This window comes from Diabrotica virgifera, chromosome 2, assembly GCF_917563875.1.
Source record: "Diabrotica virgifera virgifera chromosome 2, PGI_DIABVI_V3a".
NCBI classification, from domain to species: Eukaryota; Metazoa; Arthropoda; class Insecta; order Coleoptera; family Chrysomelidae; genus Diabrotica; species Diabrotica virgifera.
The window spans coordinates 208,773,867-208,799,829 of record NC_065444.1 but is presented as its reverse complement, the minus strand read 5'-3'; the positions used below and the strand labels follow the sequence as shown (position 1 = coordinate 208,799,829).

The following is a 25,963-nucleotide window of genomic DNA, read 5'->3' as shown; positions in this document are numbered from 1 at the left end:
CAATAATTGACGATTACTGATTATCATTCCGGTAATCAATGTAACAATGTAGCAAATAAAGAAATAAAAATAATTTATTAGTAATACATTTTACAAAAAAAAAACACAACAACAACATGCAACATTTTTGAAATAAAAACTATTTTTTTATGTAAATGTAACAATGTAACACATAAAGAACGAAAAATAATTTATCAGTAATACGTTTTGCAAAAAAACATGTTTGAAAAAATTAGAAGCTACTTTTCATAAAATATTTTCAATATTTAATTACATAAGGTGTTCAAAATTACCTCCTTACACATTTATGCACGCCTAAAAACGATCATTGAATGAGCTACTTACAGTATTTCTCATGATCATCTTTCAGTGCGTCACAGTTTTTCGATTTATTTCTAACGCATTAAATTGTATGTGACAGAAAAAAAGGCACGTCGGTGATTACATTTCGTCGGTGACATTTTTATAACATTTATTCTAGTTATTCTAGTTGTCGATAGATAATAATATTACAAATATAATCTGTATAATTTATAAGACTATACAAATCAAAGAAAATACCATTTTATAAATGCAAGAAACACTTCTGATTTGTTTTTATTCCAAATTGAAAATAAAATGTGACAACTGTCAGATTTAAGTAAAATGTCATGTTAGAATAAATGTCATAAATGTGTATTATCACGGACTTACCCTTTTTCCTATCATTTGTTACGCACTGAAAAATGATCATGAGAAATACTGTACTCTACGAAGCATTTGTAAATTAACACATCGAAATACACTTTCTATTCTATTTTTCATCCCATTCCTTGTTGTTGGAGGTATTTTATAAACTTCATTATCAACGTAACCCCAAAAAAATCAGTCCAGTTTATTAAATTCTGGTGATTTCGGTGGCCACGCTACTGGTCCATGGAAAAATGAAAATATCTCGAAAACTAATAAATTTAGACATAGGGAATGTTATCTAAAAATTAAAGTACGGTAATGGTGCTTTTCAATAGTGATATAAAATACAGGGTGTTCCATTTAAAATTACTGAGAAAATAATGTACTTGCGTTTTGACTCACCCTGTATTTGATATAAAGAAAATTAGCAATATCAATCATTATTGAAAATTTTAACGATACGTAAAAAAATATGGCATTAATAAACCATTGCTGTTTTGCTTACTTTTATTTATACAGGGAGTTGAATTTGTTACGATTTTCATATAAAATTGGTTATAACTTTGTGAATACCCTGTATAACATAACAAACCTTTATATTTTTGTGATGGAGAAGTTAACAGGATTTCGAATTTAAAATAAAATATAGACTGTTCCATTTAAAAAAACATAAGTTTGGTCTGATACTGTGTTATCGAACACTCTGTAACATTCTAACTAATTTTGTAATGTGAAGCTCAAAGGTGGCTAAAATTTTTGTTATTAACTTTTGTTGCTATTTATTACTATAGCGGATCTATGAAGCTTTACCCCACTAATCAATCACCCTGTATGTATTTAAAACGAAGCTACCCATATGCCACAAAAGGAAAATCTTTGCTTAGTGTGTTTTACCTATACTCATGGAGCAGAAACACGATTTGGGTGACTCAGAGAACTATGGAACGCCAAATGTTGAGTGAATTAGGCAGAACACGCCGCCAGATTATTTGACAACCCACGGACAAGACGAATTGTCAAGTAGAAGCCAAGTTTTATCTTTTTTACAATATAGAAAAAATATGGAGTAAAATTCCATTTAAAATTCAATTTTTCTATGGGCATCACTTTACAAGCAAATGCAAACTTCTAATTTTTAAATTATGGTATAAACGGTACCTACCATATTATGGTATATGCAGTGTATGGTATCTAAAAATGGTATAGCTGTATTCTAAACACATCTGAACCCATAAATATAAGCAAAAAAAATTAAAAAAATCAAGCCATAGTTAAATTCTAATATTCTACTCTACTTATTGAAAAAAATAATTAGAATAAACCGTTGTCTACATCTGAATCTTTAGTCAGTCATAACATTTGTATTTCTAATTGTAAATACTGATATATGTGTTGTACACACTTATGGCAACTCAGTGACAGGGGAAGAAAGTATTTTTCCACCTACCTCTACCGAAAGTATATTTTTCCGGACCTGATTGTAGGGAGCAAAGTTGTACTTTTCCTCCCTAGGGAGGAAAAGTAAAAGTGACGTCATGGTATTTCATTAATGAAATATAACTTATTGACGCCCTGTACAATATCTATTTTCTATTACGTAAGTATCTATACATTTTAACGTTTATTTATAAAACACCCTGTATTTTGCAGAATGATAAAAAACATTAAATTGTTATTTTGATTTAACAATGTTTACATTAATAATTTGACTTATATTTGACAGTTGATAGTTATATTGTACCTACTTGTTAGTTTTAGTTTTAATAAATTTTGTTGGTTAGTTACATAAATAAATTAAGTAAAAATGAAAAAATGACTTGTTATTTGAGGAAGGTGGAAAAACCATATGTATAACATGGGAGTAAAGTGCCTTTTCCTCCCTCGAATGTTTACTGCCCTCCGCTACGCGTCGGGCAGTAAACTTCATTCTCGGGAGGAAAAGTAGCACTTTCCTCCCTTGTTATACAAATAGCTATTCAAAACACCACTATGAAGAGAAAGGGATCCCATGTATGATTGAAAAAAATTGTATCTTACGCAGTTTTTTATTGATATAAAAAAAACTTTGTTCGAAGTTTGTAAAAGTTTGGTTGTGAAAAGTTGTGTTTTAAAAAACGTCTAGAACGGCACACAGGACTATCACAAAAACACGTTAAAAAAGTTTGATCATGGTATGGTTAAAAACCTTACCATCTGAAGCGGGCGATGGCAGGATGCAGAATTCTGGGATATCGTTTTCAGACTACAAAACATTAATAAATCAATTTATTAATATAGCCCTTTCCCTCCCTTGTTATGAATTCAAAAAAAATGCAGAAAACTGCGTAGTAATTAAAAACAACTTTCAAACTAGAAAAAATTATTATTCATAGTCCATAATATTAAGGTATGTATTTTTATAATTATTGTTTATAAATTTTCAACAAAATAAAAATCAGATGTAAATCTTGTTTTTCTACTTATTTTGATCAATACAATCGTAAAATGACACTATTAGCTCAATAATAGGTATTAATTATTGTATATTTTAAAATATTTAAATCGATATTATATAATCTAATATAAAAACAAATTAAATCAGAATATTTTACAATAGGTACTTAAATCACAACTATTTATTTACTCATTATATAATTTTTATGTGCATACTAACCTTCAATAGACTGTTTCTCATCGTGTTTTTGTTGTTCCTTATTAGGATCCAAAAATCTACCTGCAGTGGAAGAAAAGTTTTGATAAGACATTTCCATATACCTTTTTCGAATTTGCAGGGCCTGAACAATGAGTTTGGAAGCTCTTTCTAGATCCTCAAGTGGTACCTAGTAAAGAATAGAAAATTCGATCAATTTAACACAAACCAAAACTTAGCAAAAGTTTCTTCTTCTCTCATATTGTGCCTTAAGATCAAATTAATTTACACAGTAATAATACCTAAGCAGTAAGGAAGCGAGGAAGATCTAAGATCCGAATATAGGTCGACTTGCACCCATCTGCTTTCCGGATGAAACATTTTTCTATTAAATTTCATACATAGACAAATACGACTTGCATGGGTTGCTTATCAAAATTTTGTCTTAGCTATCCTTAAGGGGGGCAGTAGGGGTTGAAATCAATGGTATGGTAGCATTATTTTATTTTTAAATTAAATAAGCATATTCAGTACAATACATACGAGTAGATTATTCAAGAAAAAATTCAAGGAAAAATATTGAAAAATAAGCCAACGGTGGCAAATTTTTAAGGACCAATCAAAAAACAATGAATTTTGCGGTGGACATCAGAACTCATCATCATTGGATCATGGTAAACGAGAACTTCAAAAAGATTTTATTAGCTTATTAATTTACGAGGTAACGCTATCAAGATTTTTTGTTTTATCGACTTTTGACTTTTTGATATCACTCGGAAGTCAAAACAACGAATTTCTTTGGAAAAAAGGTGAAAATCTACAATTTGTGTAAATCTCAATTTACCGATAGGATATCAAAAATATCAAAAAATAAACAAATTCCTTGGAGTTATTTTTGAGAAAATCTAGTTCAAAGTTATGTCAAATTTTGACCCCTTAAATATAGGCAACCCATAACTTTTTCTGAAAAACGATAATATTCTTGTTATAGCCCCATCTTTAGGCTATATCAATGTTTTTTCAAATTAAATTTATCTAAACAAGTTTTTAGATTGGTAGGGATATGTATCGGTTGGGCGGTCGGCCATGCTGGCCCCCATTTTGGATTTGGAAATGTCAAATTCCGTATTTCTATTCACCTATCGATAAGCTAACTTTAAGTTAAATTTCATTCGTTTCGGTCAAAATTTGCAAAAATGGGCCCCAAATAACCCCCCTATTTCGGCCCCCCTTTGAGAGGTTTTTTTCAAAAGCTTAGTTTCTCGACAGAATTCTCTTAAACTTACTCATACCGAATTTTATCGAAATCAGTCCAGTAGTTTTTGCTGGGCGGTGGCGACATACGTACGTACATACTTCCGACATGCTTTTTTTATTTGCTTATTAGACTCAGGGGGACTCAAAACGTCGAAAAAAAGTGAAATCTGAAAATTTTTTTTTGCACGATCCTATAACTTTATCTATTATACTCATACTACGTATGTAGTACGATAAAGTAAAAAATGTTTCATCCGGAAAGCAGATGGATGCAGGTCGACCTATATTCGGATTCCGTACGAAGACAAAGTAGTATTGGATATGTTATAAAAACTACTTTAGATTTAAGAAGTAAAACGAGCTATTAAACAACTAAAAAAATGGAAGAGCGATGGGGACAGACAGCAAAATTGCTAAAAGCCGATATAGATACATCTACAGGTAATAAATAAGATATGGAAAGAAGAAAAAATGCCCGAAGGACGCCAAAAAGGCATAATAGTTAAAATACCAAAAACGGGCGACAAAAATAAATGTGATAATTGGAGAGCGATAACGTAGTTAAGTGTTACAAGTAAAGTAATAACAAGAATAATATTAGAAAGAATGAAGCCAAAGAAAAATAATGAATAATAAGAAACTCTGGAATAATCAAGCCGGCTTTAGAACAAGACGGGGGTGTACGGACCATACAGCTACACTAAGAATTATAATCAAACAAGTTCTTGAATGGTAAAATAAACTGTACGTTTATTATCCTGATTTTGAAGAAGCATTTGATAGAGTAAACCGAAAACAAATAATGTGGTTAATATTGGAAAAGTATGACATACCAAACAAATATATAAGTGTTATAAAACTATTTTATAGAAAGTACTCGGCACAAATACAACATAATGGAAAACTAACACGCAACATACAAATATACTCTGGAGATCGACAGGACTGCACCCTATTACCGACACTTTATCATTATAATAGACTAGATCATGACCAATGCAATAAAAAAACAGGAATACGATGGAATGTGTTCAATCAACTTGAAGATTTTTGGAGTTTACAGATGACATCTGTTTGCTCTCAGAAAAGAGGCAACACATGCAGAAAAAAAAAACCGAAAGAATAGTAAAAGAGGCACAAAAATAGGTATAATAAATAGGTAAATTTATTATAACTATGTGACTACAGCTGTTTCGGCAGAGTGCCTTTCTCAAGTGATTTAGTTTACTATGTGTTTGCCTTTTTAAAGTCTTTAACTGAAGAGGTTGAGGAGTGGGGAGCTGTTTGTCTCGAGTTGGTCATTCAGAATTATATCTGTATTTTTTAATTTATTAATTTCCATAGATTCTAATAAAGATAGCTTAAATAGGTAAAATGAACTTCCATCAACGGTCGAATCCATCAACTACTTGTTTTGTTCAATGGTATCATAAAAATTTCATTCAAGCAATTAATTTACGCAAAGTTAAAATAGATCATAAAAATAACTTACTCCACTCGTGTCTTCTCCAGAAATGGAAACACGTTGGAAATGAGGTACATATAAATCATGATCATCAAGTTCATCTACTTCGGCAGTTCCTTGAATTGATGGTTCATAGTGACTACGCTTATCTTCTAATACCCTAAAACAAAAAAACAGTTAATTTTAAACGCTTTTCTTTAGTGAAATCGTTTGGGTCAAATCTTTAGACGTCAATTTGACTGCCTTTTCTTCAATGCAAATAAATGAAAATTTGCAGACATATGCATTCGCGGGAACAATACACGAATAGTTAATAAAAAAATTTTTATGTTTATTAATTGTTTAAATAAAAAAAGATTTTAATGGAAAATGGTTAAATTCTCTTGTTTTTTACAATCTAAAAACTTGAAACTTATTGTAGCTAATTATATGAAATATACATAATTTCACTTTTTACGTTAATTGTTTACGTTATGCTTCATAAATAAACAATAAAGTTTCAAATTTTTTGCCGATTCCGACTACTTTTCATGTTTGTACATCATGTTTATAAACATCCTAAGCGGCGACGATTTTAAACGCTCATATCTTTGTTTATATAAACATCGGCGCTCATTCGTGTCAAATTTCAATACGATACGAAACAAAACTTCAACCAAAACTCGAATTCAAAAAATTCGTGTTTTTAACGTAGTCTTAGAAAATCACCGGTAGAGACGTTTCGTGCTACAATTAACATAAGAATTCGTAATTCGCGAGAAATTAACAGGGTCTACATCGTGCATGAAGAGATGGAAAGACTGCGAAAGCTGTAATAGGTGTAAATAATGATTTCGATGTAAGAAATTTATAAAGAAATTACAGAAAATATATAATGTATGTATCAAATGTTGAAATAAATGCAAAAAGTGTGCCTATCATATACACATCCTTTTTTTAAACATGAGGATATATTTTACTGTTTGAAAAGTGTAAGACTAAAAACTGAAAAATAAAAAAAATATGAAAAAAAAAATTGTAGGAAACGCTTTTTTTAGTTACGAGTGACTAAATTTAAAAATATTATAAAAAATCAAAAAACTGTTAGACAGATTAAATATACAAAAATCTCGCACATTCGTTAAAAAATTGAAAAATCTAACACATTCGTTAAAGAAAAGCGTGGGGCGCGAAAAATAAAAAAGTATCTATCCTCAAACCGCTAATTCGATGAAGACGTGCCCCACGCTTTTCTTTAACGAATGTGTTAGATTTTTTCAATTTTTTAACGAATATGTGAGATTTTTGTATATTTAATCTAACAGTTTTTTTTTCGAATAATCCTTCGAGTTTGGATTTTTTTTATTTTTTGCTTTTTAGTTGATTTTTTTATATTTTTAATTTTAGTCACTTGTAACTAAAGAAAAGTGTTTCCTAAATTTTTTTTTAATATATATAAACTCCAGCACGGAGCTAACGCGCCACTAATAAATTTTGCACTGCTATTCAATAAAGCTGCTGAATGTTGAGGCAAATTATACAGCTATGTAAATTTCAATTTTATCTGCAGTGAACTATGTGAATGAAGAATTTTTAAAATTTAAATTTTCGTAAGTGCAAATAGCTGTATGGTTTACCCTGCGATTCAAACAGAACTAAACAACTTAACGGGAATAACATATCCAGTATTACCAATACGTCCAATGTAGCAAAGACGGAAGCAAAGCGCGCTTTTGCTATTGGTAAGATCGTCTGCACATGAAGAGTTGGAAACACCGAGGGGATGAAAAGATTACAGGTTACAGGGTACAGCTTTACTAAAGCAAGGAACAAGTCATCAAAGGATTTGACTCACGTTCAGCAAATTAAGAGTGCGAACGAAAGAGAAAATGAATTGGCTCAGTTACTAACGCAAAAACTTATCCAGGAGCAGATTGTGGAAGCGACCACCAACTCCTTGTAGCTGTATTCCGAATACGTTTTAGAAACAAACACAAGCTCACTCCTAGAACTCCCGGGTTTACAGAGACTGAACTTTTAACTTTCAAAGAAAGAATAAACCCAGTGTTAACTGAGACAAGTACTACCCCCGTAGATGATATCGAGACTTTCTGGGAAGGTTTTAAAAGAGATATATTAGATACAGCTAAGCAAAGTCGCCAACCCATAAAAAACAACAGTCGTAAACCATGGATCAGTGACCAAACATGGAAAATTATAGAACAAAGAAGGCAACTTAAAGTTGGCAGTTTTGATTTAAACGACGCGACGATCGAAACTTATCAAGACAAATCCAAAGAAATTGCCGGAAAGATAAAGACAAATATATGTGTTTAACATTTGCCAGGAAGTAGAAATCCACTTACATCGAAATGAAACAAGAGATATCTTTCAGAAAGTGTCTTACTGGCTCGGGAATTCAAACCCAGAAATTACGCTATAGAGGATGAGACAGGTAATATGGTAAGCGATATGGATGCGGTTCTGGAGACTTGGAAGAATAACTGCACAGAACTCTATAAAGCTAAAACCTCTAACATTAATCATATAACAGCACTTCAAGTCTCAACAACAACCCTAGAACCAGATATTCTAAGGTCTGAAGTCGATGAAGCCATAAAACACATTAAAAGAAATAAATCACCTGATTGCGATGACATCACGGCAGAAGTTTTACAGAACATGGGTGAACATGGTCTCCAATTAATGTGGAGACTGTGCAATCATGTATGGAGAATCGGCAAATGGCCCAGTGATTGGTGTACCGCACTATTTACTCCCATTCACAAGAAACCACAAAATGTAGTAACTACCGAACCATTTCACTAATTTCACACCCAAGTAGAATTCTGTTGAGAATCATCAAGTGTCGCATGCAGACATACCTGGATAGACAAATACCACAAGAACAGGCAGGCTCCGTGAGGGGTAAAGGCACGAGGGAGCAAATTCTTAATATGCGACAACTCATTAAGAAAGCACGAGAATTCAAAATTCCGATGATCATCTGCTTTCTGGATTATCAGAAGGCATTTGACTGTGTATACTGGACAGTTTTGTGGAAAGTTCTACATGAGATGGGGGTTCCTGATCATCTGTCAGCTCTGGTGAAAAGCCTATATGAGAACAGTGAAACCAGAATAAGAATTGAAAACCATGTCCGATCCTTTTAAAATAGGTAGAGGAGTCCGACAAGGATGTATTCTATCTCCAAGTCTTTTTAATTTCTATGGGGAATATATAATGAGAAAGGCACTCGACAAATGGAATGGCGGTATTTCTATCGCAGGAAAGAAGATCTCAAATCTCAGATATGCAGATGATACAACATTAATAACTGCATCCGAACAAGAAATGTCCAGCCTGCTGCAGCTAGTGGAAGACGGAAGCAATAGATGTGGTCTCAAGATCAATAAACAAAAAACAAAAATTATGATAGTAGATTATTCAAATTCACTTCAGACAACAGGAGCCTTAGACCAGTTTGAAGTGGTTAACGAGTTCAATTATCTAGGATCCTACATCAGTAATACAGGATCTTGTGAAACAGAAATACGTAGGAGAATAGGCATGGCCAAAAACGCTATGAGTCGATTATCGAAAATCTGGAACGATCGCTTCTTGTCGAAGAACAGCAAAATAAGATTAGTACGTGCCTTAATTTTTCCCATATTTAATTACGGATCCGAAACATGGACAATGAAATCGGACGACAGAAAAAGGATTGACCCCTTTGAAATGTGGTGCTGGAGAAGAATGCTTCGGATCTCATGGACGGAACACAGAACAAATCACTCAATCCTCCAAGAGCTTAATATTCAGACTCGACTTTCCTCTATTTTCCTCTCCACCGTCTTAAAATTTTTCGGCCATATTGCAAGAAGACGTAATGATATTGAGAGACTTATAATTTCGGGAAACGTTGAAGGGTGCAGAAGTAGAGGTCGCTCACCTACTCGATGGACGGATCAAGTACAGAAAGCTAGTGGAAAAACATTCTCTGAATCCATGAGGGAAGCTCAGGACAGAAGCCGATGGAAAGAGATAGTTGCTCGTATTATAGGGAATCACGACACTCAGCAATGAGGAAACGACTGAGGAGAAGGAGAGGAGAGACAGAGGATGCGGGATGAGAATATATGAGAATGAGAATATAATACCGAGGATAGCTAAAGATTAGGTTGTCGAGGCGTTAAATAGAATGAAGAATACTATGGCAGTGGGGCCTGATGGAATACCTATAGAGGTTTGGAAGGCTCTAAGGCAGGATTAATAGGGGGTTACTGTTTTGTGGCAAATGATGAGTAAGAAATATGAAAAAGAAAGAATGTCCAATGCATGGAGAAAGAGTGTGATAGTATCATTGTATAAAGATAAAAGGAAGCAGGACAACGAACACCTTGTTTGCATTTAGTATTTGTAAATCTAAATCTTGAAACAAGCGAATGGAAGAAACTAGGGAAAGTGTATGTTCAAAATTGGACGAATTAAAGGACAAAAAAAAAATAAGAGATTTATAAATCTTGTGAAGACGTACGACACAGTTTCTAGACAAGAGCTATTTTATTATACAATGACCGGCACAAAAAACGGCCACCCCACAAAATGGGTCATATCTAATGTCTCGAATTTCCTGATGTCCGATTTAAGTGATTTTTTTAATATTATAAAGCCTTATTCTTTAACAATATCGTTGTAATAATTAGTGCGGCAGATTCGTGCAAATATTACTTATACGAATTGTGCATTTAATGATAGAAGCATATATAATTTGGACTACATATACTACACATATAAAGCTTCAAAATTAGATATGAGGCCATCTCAGATTTTACATTTTACAACAATGGGGGGCAATCAAAATGGCGACGATGCATATGTGACTAATAGCACGATAACTTTTGAACGAAAAGTCCGACTTCAACCAAATTTGGTATATGGGTTCTTTTTTTGATGTATAAGATCGAGCTCTTGAACCGGAAGAATCGGATTACCAGAAGTTGTGTTTTTCCTGATTTTTTATGTAAAAATATGTTGTTTTTTTTAATTCTTTCACCCTGTATATTATAATTTTTTAAAGAAGTAATACTGGCGTTGAAAAGAGCGTAAAAATATTTTTTAGGAAATATTTTGAACTTTTTAGTTATGTTAATTACCATTTAATAAATGCATAACTTATCTTTACATGTACCTATGTTCGGCAGTTTCGTGCAAATATTATAAGAATTATTGTGCATTTAATGGTAGAAGCATATAATTTGGACCACATATACTGCACATACAAAAGTTCAAATTTAGATATGAGGTCATTTCAGATTTTGCCTTTTACAAAAATGGCGAGCATTCAAAATGGCGACTATACATATGTGACTAACAGCACGATAACTTTTGAATGAAAAATCCGATTTCAACCAAATTTGGTATGTAGGTTCTTTTTTTATGTATAAGATCAAGGCCTTGAACCGGAAGAATCGGTTTACCAGAAGTTGTATTTTTCCTGATTTTTTATGTAAAAATATTTTGGTTTTTTTTTCAATTCTTTCACCCTGTATATATTAATTTTTCAAAAAGGTAATACCGGCGTTGAAAAGAGTGTAAAAATATTTTCTAGAAAATAAATATTTAAAAACGTATTGACGAAAAACAAGGCTAGTTGTTAAAGTAAAGTACCTAACTTTTTTATTATCCAACATAAGCGAATCAATCAAAAAACAGACTGTTAAGAAAACCTGAGGCTATAGTTGGGGTTTAATTTCAGTATTTTATAAATGCTAGAATATTCCACAGGGTGTGGTTACCTTTGAGAAAAAAAACACAGTTTGATTGGTACACTTGGTATACAATAATTTACCTATGTGGCAACACTATTATTACGGCGATATTGTTAAAGAATAAAGCTATAACATATTAAATCGGACAACAGGTTTAGGAAATTCGAGACATCAAAAATGACCCATTTTGTGGGGTGGCCGTTTTTTGTGCCGGTCAGTGTATTATGGACTATGAGAAAGAAATGGATCCCTGAGAAGTAGGTAAAGGAGCGTGAACCAAAGTAAGGACTTGTGTCGGAAGTTTTCCAGTAATAGTTGGTTTACATCAAGGCTCTTCACTGAGTCCCTACCTGTTTAATCTTAGGAGGGAGGGATATTATGTTCGTAGAGGAAAGCAAAAAAATGTTAAAGCGTTGGCGAAAGGCTATTGAAGAGGGAGAACTTAAGGTTAGCTGGTCGAAAAGGGAGTAAATGTAGTTGGAAGGAGTAGGAATGGTTGGGTACATCGAACTGCTTGGAGAAAAACTAGGACGGGTAGGAGAATTCAAATACCTTGGCTCCTACATAACCGAAAATGGGACACTGGAAATCGCCCAAAGGCTACAGGTTGGTTAGTTTAACTGGAAGCGAAACAGCACGGTGCTCCGTGATCGAAAAAGGGTTGAAAGAAAAAATAAATCAGAGTGTGGTGAGACCTGCATTGATGTACGACGGTAAAGTGTGGCCTGTAAAGAAGAATAGAGCTGTAAAAAGTTGATGGAAAGAGAGATAGAGGAAAACCAAGTAGAAGATGGAAGGACTGTGTAACAGAGGACTTAAGGGAAATAGATTTAGATGAAGAAGATACGATAAACATAAATGAGTGACCAAGAATAAGGAACAGCGACCCCTGAAAAGGAAAAATCTGAGGAAGAAGAACAAGAAGTAGAATTGAGTCCAAAAGAGGTTGTACGCAAAAAATTACCACTCCTGTTGGCAAAATTGATAACCTAACATCAACTCTGTGTATAAAATGTCTATAAAAAATAATTGTACTGTTGAATGAAACATGTGACAATCAAGTAAAATTACATAAAATCACCTGTCATTCCAAAAATCTAAAGTAGACAAAAACATTTTTGTTGGTAGCTAATAGTAGTGTTTAACAGCAGCCCTTTTGCTGGAAATGTCGTATATAAACTAATCGAATCGAAATACTTGTGAGTTGTAATAGATATTGGGATTGACATAAGTTTTCCGTGAGTATTAAATCATCAAAGTTTTTACTGGACTACGTTTACTTGAAACCGATCAGTGGCGGTGTTTCCTTTTATAATGGAATATTTGAATAGTGTAACAATGATGGTTAGGTATACGGTATACTAGAAACATATCCTCTCTCTATAGAAGTCACATAGAAATCGGTACAAGATCCTATAGTTTATTATAATAAAAATATATCCAGATATAGTCCTGTCGCCAGGGGGGGTACAACGGCCTCGTTAATTCAGATGGACTTACTCAAGTTTTTTTTATGTATTTTGACCCGTAGAACACGAATTTTTTGGGTAACAGTTGATCCGGATGTCGATAAGATTGTTATAGACCAAGAACTTGAGGAATCAAATAACAGCGATTTTTGGCAAAACAAAACAATATTTTGTATTTTTTGGGCCATTTTAAGTAAAAAATATTTCTACAAGTTTTTTCGTAGGATGCACAGTTTTCGAGATAAACGCGGTTGAACTTTAAAAAAATCGAAAAATTGCAATTTCTGAATCCGAATAACTTTTGATTAAAAAATAAAATAGCAAGTCTGCTTACCGCATTTGAAAGTTTAAGTCAAATTATATCGGTTTTGATTATTTGCATTGGTAAAAATTTATTTTTTTATTGTTTAACAAAGCTATAAACACGTAGGGTTTCCCGTGCTTTTACATGCGTTTTACCGCATGTAACGTAGAAATAGTCTTGATTGCACTAGTACCTATTCTACCTACTCGTTCGATTTTAAATGAGAAATCATAGAAACATCACTCACGCACTAGTTGTTTGTAGCTTTGTTTAACAATAACACAATAAATTTTTAGCAATGCAAATAATCAAAACCGACATAATTTGACTTGAACTTTCAAAGGCGCTAAGCAGAATTGCTATTTTATTTTTTAATCAAAAGTTATTCGGGTTTAAAAATTGCAGTTTTTCGATTTTTTGAAAGTTCAACCGCGTTTATCTCGAAAACTGTGCATCCTACTAAAAAACTTGTAGAAATATTTTTTGCTTAAAATGACCCAAAAAATACAAAATATTGTTTTGTTTTGCCAAAAATCGCTGTTATTTGATTCCTCAAGTTCTTGGTCTATAACAATCTTATCGACATCCGGATCAACTGTTACCCAAAAAATTCGTGTTCTACGGGTCAAAATACATAAAAAAAACTTGGGTAAGTCCATCTGAATTAACGAGGCCGTTGTACCCCCCCTGGCGACAGGACTAATATTAGAAAAGAAGAAATATTACACGCATCAAAAACAATGAAGAATGGGAGAGGGCCTGGACCTGACATGCCTCCTATTTCTCAATGTCAATAGTTGCTGTTCTATATTTAGTTTATACAGTGCGCTGGAATAAGTGTTACCCCCCCCCCCCATATTAACTTATTTATTTTTAGCATATATATAAGCACAACGCTCAAACAGTTTTAAGATTTTTAAAATCATGATAGTATAATATAGCATCAATGTTTCGAACTTTACGCGATCCTCCTTCAGGTGACAGTCATAACTTTGATTTTTTAAATGGAAAGTACATCATGTGACACCTCACTTAAAAGCTTTTGAAATACTGATTACAAAAATATATAATATTGGGCAAAATTTCGGTCAAACGCTTTTTAAATGCATTCATTTTTTTCGAATCCTGAGAAAACTAATAGAATATTTTTGAAAAATTTAAACGCAGAATGAAAGATTACATTATTACCGAGGGCCGAAAGTCCCTAAAAGCTTCTATAATGTTTATTTTAATAAGTTACAGGGATGAAAACGAAAAGAAAATTTAGTATGGTTTTTAGTTTCAAATATATCATTCAAATGAAACTTTTTGTGTATTCTAGGGGACTTTCGGTCCTCGGAAATAATCTAATCTTTCATTCTGCGTTTAAATTTTTCAAAAATTCTCATAAGTTTTCTCAGGATTCGAAAAAAATGAATCCATTTAAAATGCATTTGACCGAAATTTTGCCCAAGTTATATACATTTTGGTAATCAGTATTTCAAAAGTTTTAAATGAGGTGTCACATGATGTACTTTCCCATTTAAAAAATCAAACTTATGACTGTCACCTGAAGGAGGATTGCGTAAAGTTCGAAACATTGATGCTATATTATACTATAATGATTTTAAAAATCGAACTGTCCGAGCGTTGTGCTTATATGCTAAAAATAAATAAGTTAATATGGGGGGGGGGGTAACACTTATCCCAGCGCACTGTATAAAATTTCTTTAGTTTTCGTGTAGTCCAAGGAATTTTTAAAATTCTCAGGTACACTCACATCAAATACCTCTAACTTATTCTTTATCTTTAGAGTTCACGTTTCGACTCCGCAGATAAGAACAGACCAAACAGAACATGTTACAAGTTTCATTCCTTGTGTATCGATAGGTGTATTATCAAAATAGACCATGCATTATGCATCTTGAAGAAATTATCTCTAGCTTGAGAAACTCTCGTTTTAATTTCTTGTTCTGGGTCAAGCTTGTAGTTAATCCAGCAGTCGCATTCGTAATGGTTTTTGGTTTACCTGTTCATATAAGGAAAGAGACTTTTTGTCTCTTTTGGATTATTATTATCTTGATTTTTCCCGTTAATCTTTTTTCCAAACTTTCGACAAGCATCGTTAAGTTGGTCTAGGATTTTCTGTAAATTTCTGTATGTATCAGTTAGTAGAAGAGTGTGATCTGCATGTATTATATTAGAAATTTGTTCTCCATTAATTTTAATTCTCCTCTTCCGCTTCCTACGATCATCACGTCTTCTTCTTCTTCTTTAAGTGCCATCTTCGCGACGGAGGTCGGCAATCATCATAGCTATTCGGATTTTAGAGACGGCTGCTCTGAAAAGTTCATTTGATGTACATCCGTACCCGTACCATTCTCTCAGGTTGCGCAGCCACGATATTCTGGTCTTCCTATGCTTCTTTCTACGCGTCATCATCACGTGTGACAGATTAATTATAAAAACAGCATACTGTGTGGCGTCATAGCATGGTACCACATTAGTCGCCAATAGCTAATCAGATTGTACCACATTGACAGTGGTATTATTCCGAGTGAACACCTAATTCACTAACACTATATTGATATATTGATAATTTTATCGCCTGATCTATATAGCGGCATCTAAGAATCATTATCTCTCAAAGCACTTAAGAATAGAAGAAGCTAGTTTCCTTTTATCTCTCTCAATAAAGAATGCACTCAAACCTGTCTATTTCTATTTTTTATTTTTCGTACGTAAAAATGTGAGTTACAGCTACTTCCAGTTTTGTCTTTAGTTCAAAAATAAATAGAAGAAATTCATCGAATTTGGTTAGGTACCATGCCTCTGATCCATATTGAGCGTCTTGTAGTCTTATATTATGCAGGAAGAGATCCAATGAAAAAGAAGCATAGTGAGATGTAGAATATTATAGCTGCACAACCTGAGAGAATGGTGAGGATGTGCATTAAAATAATTTTTCAGATTGCCTTCTCTAAAGTCTGAATAGCTATGATTTTTGCCTACCTCCGTCGCGGAGATGGCACTTGAAGAAGAGAGTCTTCAACATTGTTGTTAGAAATAAACCTAATAAAAAATAGATATTTTGATAGCCCACAACAGCAGCTGTTAGCCAGTATCTTCTTCTTAGCTTGCCCTACCAAGTCCCCTTGACGTTGGCGATTGACATGGCAAAACTGTCTAAGTCTCGAACTATTCTAAATAGTTGCTTTGCTTTCTTTATTCTTGTCTACTCTCTGATATTCTTCAACCAAGAGGCCTGTTTTCTACCTATTCCCCTGCGTCCTTCGACTTTACCCATCATAATAAGTTGAAGAATATTATATCGATCTTCCCTTACAATGTGCCCAAAATAGGCCATCTTTCTACATTTGACGTTATCAAGCAGCTCGCGAGCAGTATTTGCTCTCTTAAGGACTGCTACATTTGTCAGCATAGCCGTCCATGGAACTTTTAGTGTTCGTATGTGCAACCACATTTCAAAAGCCTCCAAACGATTAATGATGGATATTTTTAATGTCCATGCTTCGACACCGTATAATTGGACTGACCAAATGTAACATTTAATCATGCGCTTTCGAAGTGTAATATATATTTTTATTTGTACTGATTATTGCGTAACTTTCTTCTTTCTTTCTTTGTTATAATCTTTAGTGTAACAAAAATATAATTTTAATATAATAATAATATAATTTTAACAATAATATAATTTAATAATATAAATTTAGTGTAACAATAATATGTATAACTTTTACGTTTTTCGTCTTAATCGAACTTATATTTCCAAAATTTGTACAAAATAATACATGTTTATATTGCTTTATATTCGAATCTATCTACGGCTATGATAATAACACATTTGGACAAATTATAGAGATCCTTTAGTCCCTCATGTAAATATAATTTGTTTTATTTGCATACGTAATAGGTTGATAATTATTTTTTAAAATGTAATGTCAAGGACTTGGAAGCAATTGGCTATATAATTTGTCAACATCGATTAACAGTTATGACAGAAATATTAGTGTTGTATGTTTCTGAGCTCATCTGTATAGAAATCTGTTATCTGTTTTCGGTATAAGCTAAGCTATAAAGATAGATGTATCCTTGTACTCAGCTTACAAAAATATTTACATCCTTTCGCAATAAGCTGCTTTAATATTTGACTGAAGAAACTGTCCAGAAAAATCAACCAGGAGTCGACAAGTGATCCCAAGCCCTTCTTTCTTCTTACTTTTTACATAACCAAAAAGATCCCTATCCTGGAAACCCGCTATTCTTAATATTCCTCATTTCTGACTTTGTCATTCCATGATATTCTAAACATTAGGCGCAGGCACCACATTTCAGAAACTTCAAGTTTACTAACGGATCTAGCCTTTAACGTCCACGCTTCCATTTCGTAGAAGAAAGTAGGACCGTAACACTTTAGATCGATCCTTGCCAATAACTCTTTGTTACTAAGTAAAACCGGTAAAGTTTATTTACAAAGAGTCGCTTATTATCTCCGAACGACCACGGTACCTAGGGTGAGTACTGAGTAGTGATATAGGTACTAGTACTTAAAAATGTGTACTTCTATCTATACGATCTATGTAAGGATTTTTACAGCTGTCGCCGCCTTCCTTCTTTCAGCCAACGTCTCCAGTCGTTTTTGTTCTGCCATTCTCCGTTTCTAAGGTCTCGTCTTTCCATGGCCTCGTCCACTTCATCCCTCCATGATCTTCGGGGTCTACCTCTTCTTCTCTTTCCTATTGGGCTCCAATCCGAAATCTTGGATATCCACCTTGTACGATCTGCTCTTCTCACATGTCCATACCAAATTAAACATTTTTCTTCGATGTAGCTGAGGGTGTCTTGTTCTAGTGACATTCTTCGTTGTATCTCCTCATTTCTAATGCGATCGATTCGTGTTACTCTGCAGCTTCTTCTCATGAACTCCATTTCAGTTGCTGTAATTTTGGATCTGTTTCGTTTGTTTATTACCCAATTCTTTGCTCCATATGTCATTATACTACGTACCAAGGTGTTATATATTCTCTTCTTTGCATTTCTGGTAATCTGTGTATCCCACAATACCCCGTTCACTTGTTTAATGCATGTTCTTGTCTGTGCTAATCTGCTGGTTATCTCTTGCTCGGTGGTTCCATTCTTTAGGAGTATGAATCCTAAGTATTTAGATTTTTCAGTGCCGTTAATTTCCCTATCATCGTCCATTTCCCAGTTCCTCACTGGTTCTTGCTCTGTTGTTAAGTATTCGGTCTTTTCTAGGTTTATTTCCAGTTAATTTTTTGTGTATTCCTCTTCTAATTTTCGGAGCATATAGAATAGATCTCCTTTACCTTGAGCCGTTACCACTTGGTCAACTGTAAAACTTAATGTGTACAAGAAGTTGTCCCGGATTGAAATTCCCATCCCTTCACATTTTCCTTTCCATGGTTTTAATATCTGTTATAGGAATATCTTGACCCTAACAACACAAAACATTCCGTGAATGTACTATAAAAGTTCTATTAATGTTTTAATGTCCTGGACATTCAAGGAACATTCGGTGAACATCTGATTAAAATATTGGTGGAATGTTACCACAAGACGTTCTATGAACATACTACCAATGTCCTATATTATAAGAGAGGCCATTTACTATTCAATTTACGTTCATTTTCAAATTTGCCGCTCGTGTATCTATGTAATAGGCAATCCAAACCACGTGACTTCTGGCTTCTGGTTGGCATACAAAAAGTTACACAGGTTATGTTTATGCTTGTAATATCTAACAATAATTCGGATTCATTTGTATTTCGTTTGCTGTATTTTGTGAACTTTAACTTTACCACAATGGCAAAGTGATTATTTAAGGAAATTATTATTGGAAACTCTAGATGTTGGAGAAACAATAGGTTGTTGAAGGTAGGGGAAACAATTTTTATTTACTGTTCATTTTTCCCTGATATTTATCAATATTAATGAATTTTGCAAGCAATAACATTATTTCTTTTATTGTTTTAGATATATAGCGATAAGCTTTAATTACTATTTTTGCTAATTGTAATTTTAGTATTTTTTCTCAAAAACAAAACAACGTTAGTCATTCAAACTGCATATTCAAATACGAAGGTTATGGCCTTAACCTGTGACATCTGTTGTTCGTCTATGCGGCAACAAACTGCACCCTCATTAAGTATTTTATCAGACAGTTAATGTGTCAACAGCTAGCTATGCATTCGAAATTATTTTTCTTAAAACCGTAAAAGTAGACGCCAGACTTGATAGTGATTTATGTGATCATCTGGTCAGGGGAAAAGGAATACAAACATTATCTTCGTTTGTGGTTGCTTTCTTTAGTCACTACGCAGCATGCGAACCATACACACATACCGACGCGACCCTCTCCGAGAGACCTAAACGAACACATTTTCGTTGCAAAAATAAAATTACCGTTTGTTTTATTATATCCATTTTTAATTAAATTCCGCAACTCACCCATCGGAATATTGGTGACCCTCGCGAGTATTTTAAACCGCCGCGAAAATTTAAAAAAGAGTTAGTGTTAATAATATTACATTTTTGCCGGTTTTTTTAAATACAGTGAATATCGAAAATGACGGACGCTAACACCAGTGCCAATACCAGTGCCTCAGTGGATCGGATTTCAGTTAAAATCCCACCTTTCTGGCCCAACGATCCTGAAATATGGTTCCTGCAAGTAGAAAACCAATTTACACTGGCAAATATAACAAGTGACGCAACCAAATTCAACTATATAGTTGCCAATTTAGACACAGCCTACATATTAGAAGTTAGGGACATCATTGTTTCACCACCAGCCACAGAGAGGTATGAAAAATTAAAATCAGAATTAATCAAGAGACTTAGTGCATCACAGCAACAAAAGATTAAAAGACTACTCGAGCATGAAGAACTGGGCGATCGAAGACCTTCGCAGTTCTTACGACATTTACAGTCTTTAGCAGGCACAACGGTACCAGAAAATATTGTAAGGTCTCTGTGGTTAGGTAGACTGCCAGCGTCTACACAGGCTATTTTAGCTACTCAAGCTAAAGCTAGTTTGGACGCAGTTGCCGAGCTAGCTGACACAATATCTGAAGCGATAGCTCCTAGGGCCCAAATTTCAGAAGCTTCTAACGCTCTTGAAAGTACCATAGAGAAATTGACAGCCGAATTAGCTGAAATGAAAATCCAGCTATCCAGCTTGTCAAATGCTCAAGCACAAGCTAACACATACCGTCGAAACCGCAGCAACTCAAGAGGCAGACCTTATCCTAGAGACAGGAGCTACAGCAGGGAACGTAATAGTGACATTTGTTGGTACCACTACCGTTTTGGTGACCAGGCTCAAAAGTGCTCTCCTCCGTGCAAGCACCAGGGAAACGTCGCGGGCAGTCGGTAGATGCGGCATCCGATCGAAGCCCAAAGTCTCGCCGCCTTTACGTAACAGACTATGATACAAAAAAACAGTTTTTAGTCGACACCGGTGCCGATCTGTGCGTTTTCCCGCGGAAATATGTACGGGGTGCACGCGAAAAGACTTCATACGAACTATACGCGGCCAATGACACTAAAATCGCGACATACGGCTATGTGAACTTGACATTAAACATCGGACTACGGCGTGATTTTACGTGGCGATTCGTAGTGGCGGACATTTCAAAGCCCATTATCGGAGCCGATTTTCTTTCCCATTTCGCGCTCCTAGTGGACATTGCTAACCAGTGCTTAGTAGACAGTACGACAACCCTTCGAACAAAGGGACTCGTTAAAGAGTGTTTCGACGGCAGCGTAAAGACTATCGCGGAAGCGTCGCGTTACCATGAACTGCTGCTACGATTTCCGGAAATCACGCGACCCGCCGGTATCGTGAAAGACATTCAACATCAAACGAAGCACCACATCGATACAACACCAGGTCCACCCGTTTTTTCGAAGCCTCGACGATTAGCACCTGACAAACTGCAATGGGCTAAAAAAGAGTTCGAAAATCTTCTACGACTAGGCATCATAAGACCATCGAAAAGTAACTGGTCTACTCCACTGCACAAGGTCCCAAAGAAAGGTGAGGAATGGAGACCCTGCGGAGATTATCGACGTCTAAACCAAAAAACAGTTCCAGATCGATATCCAATTCCGCACATCGAAGATTTCGGTCAGGCGCTAGCTGGTAAGACAATTTTCTCTACAATAGATTTAGTGAGAGCATACAACCAGATACCAGTAGCCACCGATGACATACCAAAAACCGCCGTTACCACACCATTTGGGCTATACGAATACTTATATATGCCTTTTGGTTTACGAAACGCAGGACAGACATTCCAGCGTTTCATAGACGAGATTTTACGTGGTCTAGACTTCGCCTACGCCTACATCGATGACATTCTCATTGCATCAGAATCCGAAGAGCAGCATATGTCGCATTTAGAAGAGATTTTCAAAAGGCTCAAGCAGTTTGGCGTTGTGATAAATCCAGCGAAGTGTCAATTCGGCAAAAACGAGATTACCTTTTTGGGATACACAGTATCAGACGGAGGACTCACACCTCCACAAGAAAAAGTAGCAGCTGTACAGAATTTCACTCAGCCAAAAACAGTGAAAGACCTACGCAGATTTCTAGGTATGTTAAACTTCTACCGAAGGTTCATACCCAATGCAGCTGAGCTACAAGCACCACTACATGATGGCCTAAAAGGTAATGTCAAAGGAAAAGCACCAATCGAATGGACACCACAGCGAATCCAAGCCTTTGACGACTGCAAAAACAGTTTAGCTAACGCTGCTTTACTGAGCCACCCTGTAAACGATGTTGATATCTCCATCACTTGTGACGCTTCTGATTTTTGTGCGGGAGCTGTACTACAACAAAAAACGAATACAGGTATGAAACCTTTAGCTTTCTTTTCTAAGAAATTCTCACCTAGCGAAAAGAAATATAGTGCATACGACAGAGAACTATTAGCTATATATCTAGCCATAAAACACTTCAGACATATGATCGAAGGCAAGGACATAACGATATACACAGACCAGAAACCAATCACCTTCGCCTTTACTCAGAAGCTAGATAAATGTAGTCCTAGACAGTTTAGATATTTAGACTATATAGGACAGTTTTGCACTAACATTCAGCACATTTCTGGTTTAACAAATATTGTGGCAGACGCACTATCTCGAGTCGATAGCATCAAGAAAGATATCGACATCACTGACTTAGCTCTCGCACAAGAAACTGATCCAGAACTGCAAACTTTTTAAGTGAGAAAACATCACTACAAATGAAGAAAATACGCTTTTCCGAACAAAACGTGAGTTTGTACTGTGACATATCAACATCTACAGCCAGACCATTTGTACCGAAACCACTTCGAATGGCAATTTTTCGCACCATGCATAACCTAGCACATCCCGGAATCAACAGTTCTGTGAAGATGATCACACAGCGATATGTTTGGCCATCCATTAAATCAGATGTGAGGAAATGGACTCGAGCGTGTATACAGTGCCAAAAATCGAAAATATCGCGCCACATTGTTTCACCTACTGGAAGTTTCCTACCACCTTCCAGCCGATTCGAACATGTCCACATAGACATTATAGTGATGCCGGTTTCAGAAGGAAACAGATACTGTTTAACATGTGTCGATCGTTTCACACGTTGGCCAGAAGCTTTCCCGATGCCTAATCAAGAAGCAGACACAGTAGCCAGAACATTTTTTCTGGTTGGATAGCTCGTTTCGGCACTTCCAAGCGCATCACAACAGATCAAGGCCGACAATTCGAATCGCATCTTTTCAAGTCATTATGCAAATTAACTGGAACTTCCCATTTAAGGACAACCGCCTATCATCCGCAAGCAAATGGTATGGTAGAAAGGTTTCATCGACAGTTAAAAGCAGCAATTCGATGTCATGAAAACATCCGATGGACCGAAAGCCTACCTTCAGTGTTACTGGGCATACGAGCAGCGTGGAGAGAAGATTTAGGTACTTCCGCCGCCGAACTCGTGTACGGAGAACCATTGTGTTTGCCAGGTGAACTATTGTTTTCGTCACAAAGAAACACCGACGACAATGCTCACATTTATTTAAAAACACTTCGAAACCATTTCGAAAACCTCCGTCCTACGCAACCGTCGCATCATGGATCCAAAAGTACCTTCATTTTCAAAGACATGAAAACCACCTCTCACGTTTTCATCCGCCGTGATACAATCAAAAGCAGCTTAGAAAACCCATATCACGGTCCTTTTCCAGTTGTTAAGCGAGGTGACAAGACTTTTGTAGTCCGGGTAAACGGGAAGGAATCAACAATTTCCATAGACAGATTGAAACCTGCTTACGAACTTCACGACTCTACCCATCACGAAACAAAAGAAATGACCAGCAAAACAAACAACAACAGACCGAAGAGGAAAGCAAGATTTACTGGAACTTACCAAGAAAATGTTAGTTCAAAGTGAATCAAGTGATTTTTTTTCTTTCTCCTTGTATAAACTTTGCATTATTTTTTTTCCTATTTTCAATTTTCATTATATGTAATTTGTATATATTATATATTATCTATCGTTTTAGTCTCTCGGAAGGGGGTGTATAGCGATAAGCTTTAATTACTATTTTTGCTAATTGTAATTTTAATATTTTTTCTCAAAAACAAAACAACGTTAGTCATTCAAACTGCATATTCAAATACGAAGGTTATGGCCTTAACCTGTGACATCTGTTGTTCGTTTATGCGGCAACAAACTGCACCCTCATTAATTAAGTATTTTATCAGACAGTTAATGTGTCAACAGCTAGCTATGCATTCGAAATTATTTTTCTTAAAACCGTAAAAGTAGACGCCAGACTTGATAGTGATTTATGTGATCATCTGGTCAGGGGAAAAGGAATACAAACATTATCTTCGTTTGTGGTTGCTTTCTTTAGTCACTACGCAGCATGCGAACCATACACATATACCGACGCGACCCTCTCCGAGAGACCTAAACGAACACATTTTCGTTGCAAAAATAAAATTACCGTTTGTTTTATTATATCCATTTTTAATTAAATTCCGCAACTCACCCATCGGAATAGATATTTATTGAAGCTGAAAATAATTGGGGATTTAGATCCACATACAATTCAGTCAGAATTGGATTTTACAGTGAAGTGCATTCCACCAAATTACATTATAGATATTTATATATATATATATATATATATATATATATATATATATGAAAAAACAAAAGATGTAGATCTTTGAAACACACTCAGTGATCAAAAGATCCACAGGTACTGATTTGGACGACCACTCGTACGAAAACAAACAAATGAAATAGAGAATGCGGAAAAATCCCCTTACGAACAATTCACACATAATATATATATATTATATATATATATAAGTAAACGTTCAATATTGGGTTTGCAGCAATAAAAAGTGAAATGTGTACTCTTGTAAATTTTTTATTCCAAGCTTTCGGACATGGCTATGTCCTTCATCAGGGAGCTACAAATGTGATGAATAGTTTGTTAACGTTGGTATAATTAATTAAAAAATTCGCTACTTACAAACTTATTGAGATTGTATCATCAATGATGTTATATTATAATGTTGATAAAATTTATCACAGTCTGTCATCTTTGTTAAGTCTAAAACTTACTCCTATATTTAAAATCAAAAATTGCTTTACATTCACAACACTTAATTATTATAAAACCATGCCATGACATTGTTATTCTTAATTTTATTATATCGCCATTAGTTTTTGCCATATATATATATATATATATATATATATATATATATATATATATATATATATATACTTGAGACTGTCATTTTCAGGTTGGGCGTAGATTTACGCTCCTGTTATGTCTATGTCTCGGATGTTGTTTTTTGATGGAATGTGTCTAAAGATATTCAACCTCTCATCTTTACCGATCAGCCCACGGAGGTTGAAGAGGGCGAAACACATTTCTAAGAACTGGTGTTTGGATCTTTGATTCTATTCGAAAAATTTTTCCCAGCCAGAAATAGTGGATGTGTGAGTTATTCGTAAGGGGATTTTTCCACATTCTCTATTTCATTTCTTTGATATATATATATATATATATATATATATATATATATATATATATATATATACGCGAGCAACGCACCATGCGAGTCCCGATATATCCAGCAGACCACCCGAGACCCACCATAACCAAAGTGTATAATTAGATTTTTATTATAGAAAAATAAATAATATAATATGAACTTTTATGGGCCCCAGAGAGGGGTAAGAAAAATCTTTTAGTTTAAAAAATCTATACCGAGCATACCCCATGTACGAGTCCCACTTACAAGTCAAAAGGACATGCGAGTCCCGCCAGTTATACATGGCACACTCAGCAAACAATATGAGACCCAGCGATGTTGCCACAACGC

General features: G+C 34.7%; 1 protein-coding gene across 9 annotated transcripts in view; it reads right to left on the bottom strand.

The window, feature by feature from the left end:
• LOC114337170 (AMP deaminase 2) overlaps positions 1-25,963 on the bottom strand; it is a 270,969-nt gene that overhangs the window by 47,732 nt on the left and 197,274 nt on the right. For all 9 annotated transcript variants that reach the window (XM_028287562.2, XM_050643057.1, XM_028287566.2 and 6 more), the window contains exons 3-4: positions 6,051-6,183; positions 3,326-3,491 (exon numbers count right to left, since the gene is read on the bottom strand). In XM_028287562.2, coding sequence (XP_028143363.1) covers positions 3,326-3,491; positions 6,051-6,183 — 299 coding nt within the window. The remainder of the gene's footprint in view (positions 1-3,325; positions 3,492-6,050; positions 6,184-25,963) is intronic.